Below are 7321 nucleotides of genomic sequence, written 5' to 3'. Positions count from 1 at the left end.
TTTTTTGCATTTCATTACTAAGCTTTCCAATATGGTTCACAGAACTGTAACCCCCTTAACCCAGGAGTGTCCAAACTTTTCCCACGGAGGGCCACATACAGAAATATGTAAGGATGGTGTGCACTCACATACCTCGCCTTGAGGATATCAAAGTTAGTAAAGCCAATGTAGGATAAGATATGCTAAGTGATTGGGTATGCCTAAATGGCTATAATGGCTGACAAGGCAAATAGCCAATCGTTTAATGGATTTTGGGGGTGCCAGTCAGATTTCAGGGGGCCACTGGCTCCACCTCTGGAATGATAGTGGTACTGCTATTAGCTGCCGTAATCAAGAATAGCTTTATAAATCAAGTTATAGTAATTTTTTTGCTTGCCAGTATGTTTGCTATTTACAGTGTTGTCTCAATTAGTCACGAAAAAAACAAACTCTGACAAAATCAGAACAGTATCACCACTTTGTGCTTTTGTACAGTCAAGCATAAGCTTTCAGATCAAGGCATGGCCATATTTCATTTTATTTCTCAAATTTGCTGTGGGCCGATCAAAAATGGACCATGGACCGCATTTGGCCCCCAGGCCACAGTTTGGACACCCCTGCTTTAAACTGTCCATTCCTTGAATCCAACACCCTGTTTAATTCTGTGTAAAGTCCAAATCTTAAGCACACCACTGAGCACTGCAATATCTCTCTAGTTACTAATTTCTCATGATAGTTTTCCACATTCTGGGAGTCTGCTTCATCCATGGGTTGTCAAGGGTATTTTTAACTTTGTACATTTTTGTCTGCCTTTTTGTTTGCCTTTATGGGGATGTTAGATAATCTCTCTTCAAAAATTTTCCACTGGGAGGGCACTTGTTCCAAAATGGCAAAATGACAAAATCATGCTTCCTGTAGAGTCTCAAAGAATCCAGAAGACACATCTTGCAAGTGTACAATGCACAAAGAGGCAGTAGTTGGGTCTTTGATACAAATCTTCTAATACAACTGAATATTTAAATCTGAACACATTTTCCCTCATATGTATTTTAGCCCTTTGTTTACAATCCTATTTTTCCAGTTAATACAATTTGCATTAGTACTTAGGAAAAGATTTTTTAGTTGGATATATATTTTGTTGCTTAGCTTCCAGTGAGATGCATTCAAATCCAATTACATGCTCCTGCAATTCCAATAATTATTTGCTGTTACAATTGCTTGACTTCCCCTGTGGGGATAATTAGTTTTCTCAAATCCAATCAGAATCAGGACAGAGAACATGATAACACTTACAAACAAATAAATGGAGTAAAATAGCAGGGAAAAATATAAGATAACATGAACTTACATATTTAGGGCTAGGCCTCTAGGCTTAGACCTCTCCTAGCCTACTGACTCTTTATGAGTAGAAGGAGCCTGTGTGACTATTGGTCGCTTAGTTCAGTCTTGCGCAATCACCAGCCTGAAGTTCTGCCAGCCCAGTCACTGTGGGTGAATGGACTTGTCTTCCTCCTGTTTTAGCTACTTGCTGCAGAGCAGACAACAGTTAGTGCTTAAACTTAATCTAAAGTAAAACAGGAGGTCAGATAGCACTAAGAGCGGCTAAATGACTTCCTCTTAAGATTCTACCAATAGTTGACAGTCAGGACACTCCTCAACTTTCAGCTACCAGGAAGAACTTAACCAGCTGTAAGTAAAGATTTAATGCTCTCTCTCTCTCGCTCTCTGAGCACACTTGAATCTATACTCCTTAGCTGACAAGCAAGTTTCATTCCAATCATTTGTTTATGGCTATTTGACTTACTTTCATTCTGATTTTAATTGTGTTTTTTTGAGTAACATTAGAAAGACTTTTAAAATGGTTAACGTAGTCTTATTTGCAGGGCAGAATGAGAGGTCTCTGCTATGTCCAAAATCTGAAGAGACCATGGGATCCAACAAAAGCAAACAGACTTCTGAGAGCAGCTAACCTTCACAGATCTGCATTTCAAATGCAACACAAAAAGGTATTTGTGTAACTTGTTAAAGGAAATTAATTGCAAAAACTTAAAAAGCTGCTGACAAAGGAGGGGATAGTACCGCTGGGCTGCAGATGAATTTCAAGTTGAACATTACAAAGTTAAAGGGAAAGTGTTAAGGACAAAAGTAATATTAAATGTTTAATATTTTATTGATGAACTGATTTATTCTAGATACAATTAATATGATCTATGTAGTGCAAATAAATCAGCGACGGTGCACTGATCACAGAAATTTTCCTATGCGGAAACGATTCCTCCTGGACTTCTGAGAACCCAGCTGAGAGAAGTGTGAGTTTCAGTGTTTAAGGATTTTGACCCATGCAATGACAACTAATAGCATTTTACAATCTGTAAGGATCAAATGAAAAATGTCAAATATGAGGAGAGATAAGCACATTACATTAAAACATACATAAATATACAGTCAATTTTTCAGACAATTGATAATACATAGAGAATAGAGAAAACCTTGGATTAGGACATGGTTTAGAGTCCAAAGTTCACATTTTCCCAGCCTTCTGTTTGGGTTGAGCATAAATTTCAAACACTGTAGGTTAGCTATTAAACAGGATGGTCTTGCTTACCTGCCTGACCTACATATCTGTAAATATGTAGTAAAGGCCTCCCAGCATACAGAGGGGCAAAAGGTTCATCCAAATCTGTCCCTTCTTCTGGATTTCTGGATTTTAGTTGGCTTGACTTTTTTTTCACATAAACAGGCTAAGTACAACAGATGTGAAAAACTGAAACAAAGCAAACTATTAATAAAAGCTTGTATTAAGAAAAAATGATTTGATCAAGACTGACCCAAAAGAGGGTATAAAAGGGAGAGCTTTCTGGGGCATAGTCAAACTGAGGGCTCATGGAAGTCAGCAAAATAACAGTTCACTGTTAAGTTAAGCTGTGATAACTATTTCTTATTTTCAACCTGAATAATGACGTCTGTGATTGAAGAAAGAAAACACGAATTTTATGGATTTATGCTGTGGTAGAAATACACCATTTTCAAAGTATAAACCCCTTTTCTTAATAAAAAAAAACTTTTACGAGGAAAGTTAACAATGTGGATGAGCTCACTGAATGAAAACATTTGAAAAGTAATGCAAGATCTTGAAGCTATAGGCCATGTGCACTTAAACGTCAGGATGCCCGAAAAAGAAATCAGAGAAAGCTGTGACAACTTTCACAGAAAAAAATTACATGATAGTAAAATAGATGAAAGAAGAAAAACAGGTAAGTATGGCAACAAAAATGGTGGGAAAAGTGGTGAAACTGGCCAAAAAGCAGCAAAAATGGGGGGAAAAACTGTCAAAAAATGTCAAAGAATGGCAAAAATGACTAAATAGCAACTAAAATGGGCAAAAAGTGGCAAAAATGGGTATACGCTGTTCACCACAGCCTACAGTCTTTACTAAACCACCCCTTACACTCATCCTACCCCTCACATAGTTTGTCCATGTATATGTGTTCCTGTAAAGTGTCCTTGGGTTTCTTGAAAGGTGCTATATAAATTCAAGATATTATTATTATTATTATTATTAAAAGAGCGAAAATAAATGGTAAAATACAGGGGGAAATTGATTAAACGGCAAAAATGGGCAAATAGCATCAAAAATTGGTTTAAAAGTCACAAAAAGGGCAAAAGACAGGCTAAATGGGTTAGAAATGGCAAAAAAAAAAGTTGCAAAAATTAGCATTAACATTGTTGAAAAGGGGTAAAGGGTAGTATCACAATGATAAATAATTTCAACATCAGAACCCAGAATAGTTTGACACATTTTCATGTCCAGAATGAGGCTGCTCTAAGCCTGGATGCTAGCACCAATTCTAAACATCCAACACACATGCATTGTTATCATCAGTATCACAACTGGGGAAGGCCCCTTCTCTGAGTTTATCAGGGGCCACGCCAATCCTGTGGGCAGCCCGGGATTTGATAGCCAGTTTTTTGTTTGTTTTTTGCTAAAATGAAGTTAAAGTTGCCGTGGTAGTGCCAATGTTATTGTAAGAAAAGACAGGCTCTTATTTTGAAATCTCAGACAACCCGCTGTGTTGTCCTTCCTGGTTCGAAAGGAGAGAAACTTTTAAGTAGATCCCGGTTGGTTTCCAGTCTCTGCAGAGTTCTTGCTGCATTATCGAGCTATTATTGTGTTAACTTGAAATATACCAGTGGTATTTATTGTTTAAACTTCAGTTATATCAATTCAATTCAGGCGAAGTCATCTTTGAAATGTCAGACACCGTTTTTGCAAAATGGAGTAGATCCCCTTTTCTATATCAAGCACGTGTTGCATAAAATGTTGATATAGTGAAATACCTAATGTAGACGGTAAGAATATGAATAGTAAAGCTGTCAATTTACATTATAATTTAGCGCCTCTAAAACGTATTCAGGTGCAATTATGCAGTTGTACCCTCAAATGAATAGCTGACATTTTTTGGCAACAGACGTTACTGTTTGTAAGAGTGTTTTAAATTGCTGCTCCTCTTTTGTAAAGATAAAGCGAAATCAAACCACTTATGCTAGCTTAGCTTAGGATATAATGTAAACAGAGGGGTCGGTTAGCCCTGCGGGCTTAGATTTATTCTAAAAACATGAATGTGATATTGATTGTCCCAACTTATTTCTCAAATATGTATTATATTACATATATTTCAGTGTATATGAGTGTGACAACCACCGTGTAGAACGGCATTACACTACCACAAATTTAGATTATAGATTTTTTATGATTACCGTTTATGTTCATTGCAGCAATATTAGGTGAGTTCATCCTTGTCAACTTGATTTATATCTGCAGGCAATGGAGGACAACAAACCATGGGCTCTGTTCTCAGAGGTGGGCGAAAATGGTTACCTGGAAGAAATGACTGACAAAATGAAACAACACTTCAACATCATCTGCCACAAAGACTTCCTCCAGAACTCTCAGCTGTATGGGCCTAAAATCCAGGCCATGTTCTTGTGGTTCACCCTCCCCACAGCTGAGCCTTCTCTTCTCAGCTTGCTCCCCTCTCTGAAGGTGGTCGCCAATGGAGGAGTGGGCATCGACCACCTGGATGTGCCATATATAAACAGCCTGGGAGTGAAGGTGACCAACACACCTGGTGTGGTGAGCGATGCAACTGCAGATATTGCAATGGCTCTGCTTCTGGGATCAGCACGAAAAATTGTTCAGGGTGAGTCAACTTAAGTCAGCTCTGTTTCTGTGGCTAAATTTTCCTAAAAGAGTTGAAGAACCTGTTTAAAGTCTTTCAGTAGGTTCACCACTCAGTGTCAGCCTATATTATGTTCACTATGATAGTAATTAGTACTGTCATTTCATATTTAAAAATATTTGAGTATCAAGTGCACATTACTGTGTAACTTGGAATCTCTAATATGTATTTATCTTGCAGATATGTCTGGTTCCCCTTTATTTCAAGCAAATTTCTGTCTTGCCTGAGTAAAGTCAACCAATCACCACAGTTTTTCTAATATGAGCAAGTTTTACCATTACTTATAAGAGTGCCTTTGATGATTTTTTTCACAAAGACAAACACTGGTATAGATGATGTAACTCTGCAAGCCAACTGGTATTAAATAACCAAAGTGGTCAACTTAATGTTTAGATTTTAAGGGTTGTTTTTTGGGTTTTGTCATTCCAAACTTCTGGGATTTATACAACAGAGAACAAGTTGAACAGCTAACTAACTACCCTCCATGCTACTGAATCCATCTTTGTCTGAACAAGGTTTTGTGTTTTTAGGTCATCAAATAGCCACAGATCCACAGACCACTCACATACCACAAGACCTGATGGGAATTGAAGTCACAGGGTCAACTGTGGGGATTATTGGAATGGGAGACATCGGCTATAAAATTGCTCGGAGAGCCAGGGGGTTTGACATGAAGATCCTGTATCACAACAGGAACAGGAGGTAAATGTTTGACCACATTAGAGGTTGAATATAATTTTGAGCTTGAGAAGCTCTTGGTTAAACAACATCTGGTTCACTCAGGGCAGCTGCATGAAGGAGGAGACATTTGGGGGGCAGTTTGGAGTGATAACGTAGATATACATTTACAGCTTTATGTTTTCTCTGTGCTTTTCAGGAGCATTGAAGACGAGCAGGCAGTCGAGGCAACTTACTGTGTGAACATAGACGACCTGCTGCGAAAGTCAGACTTTGTAATGCTGGCAGTCAACCTGACCCCAGAAACCACAAACCTGATCAGCCATAGAGAACTGTCCCTCATGAAACCTACAGCAACACTAGTGAACATCAGCAGAGGTTAGAAAACATTCACACAACTACAGAAGTGAGGTAGTTATTCTGAATCTGCAATCTTATTTGTCTTCATACCTCAGGTCTGGTGGTGGACCAGGATGCTTTAGTTGGAGCTCTACAGTCTGGAACAATTAAAGCGGCAGCATTAGACGTGACCCACCCTGAACCTTTACCCAGGTCTCTTGCACACTCTTCAACCAGAATAATATATTTTGTTAAAGTGAGACCGTGTAACTAAGAAGCTGAAGATTTGAAGATAATTTCACTGCTTTATGTAAAGTATTAAAAAGGCAAATTTGAAACATACAAACATCTCACTTCTTCCTAACAGCTCCCCTTCTTCTTCTTGTACAGGGATCATCCTCTCCTCCATCTTCCTAATGTGCTGATCACTCCCCATGTTGGCACCAACACGTACAAAACAACAAAAAAGATGGTTCAGAGGATGGTGGAAAACGCAGTGGCTGTAGTGAACGGCCAGTCTATCCCCAATGAAATCAAACCAAAATAACAGTGAAATCCCCCTGTAGTTGTAAGTTTTAACCTGTTAGTTTTTAAAACAAGTTATCATCTCTGTTTGTTTGTTTTTGCAGTGTAGTCTTAGGATCTGCCATAATCTCTGTGATTATTCAGCTGATCGTTGTATTATGAAATCACTGGCCTGTGAACAAATTTGGATATAAAACAAGCTGACATAAATTTTTAATGTGAAGAACACATCTTTGTTTTTATTTATTAGCTGTTACATTAGAATCTACTTTAAAGTGTAATGTTTTGTTATGTTATTAGAAAATAAAGTTACCTCTGGTTTTACACCTCTACATTTGGGCCCAGTTTTGTTAAGACACTAACATCTTGTTTGACTTGTGTGAACTGTTTTTTCTAAAGTCCTCGTTGTCATTAACAAATCTGGCGAATCATTAGGGTCATACAAGTTAGAGAAGAGAACCAAAGTTAAAATTCCTTCTATTAATGTATTATTTTTTTAATAATGAACTGATCTGCCCTCATACAAGACGACATATAAGACTTCCCTGCCGTTATCAGAC

General features: G+C 37.9%; 1 protein-coding gene across 3 annotated transcripts; it reads left to right on the top strand.

Moving 5' to 3' along the window:
• Nucleotides 1–1480: 1480 nt before the first annotated feature.
• Nucleotides 1481–7093, top strand: zgc:136493 (uncharacterized protein LOC692276 homolog). 3 transcript variants are annotated; one of them, XM_041808132.1, is made up of 7 exons: nt 1481–1668; nt 1863–1985; nt 4802–5180; nt 5750–5921; nt 6097–6275; nt 6353–6449; nt 6627–7093. In XM_041808132.1, exons 2-7 carry the CDS (start codon nt 1869–1871, stop codon nt 6781–6783), a joined length of 1101 nt encoding a protein of 366 aa, XP_041664066.1. In that variant the 5' UTR covers nt 1481–1668; nt 1863–1868; the 3' UTR covers nt 6784–7093. The 3 variants fall into 3 exon arrangements, with proteins under 3 accessions (XP_041664066.1, XP_041664068.1, XP_041664067.1); XM_041808134.1 differs by lacking the exons at nt 1481–1668; nt 1863–1985 and adding an exon at nt 4016–4098; XM_041808133.1 differs by lacking the exons at nt 1481–1668; nt 1863–1985 and adding an exon at nt 4105–4329.
• The last annotated feature ends 228 nt before the right edge of the window (nt 7094–7321 follow it).

The sequence above is a fragment of the Cheilinus undulatus genome, linkage group 16, assembly GCF_018320785.1.
Source record: "Cheilinus undulatus linkage group 16, ASM1832078v1, whole genome shotgun sequence".
Classification (NCBI taxonomy): Eukaryota; Metazoa; Chordata; class Actinopteri; order Labriformes; family Labridae; genus Cheilinus; species Cheilinus undulatus.
Note: the sequence above shows the minus strand (reverse complement) of the source record. Positions and strands in the feature narration are given on the sequence as shown.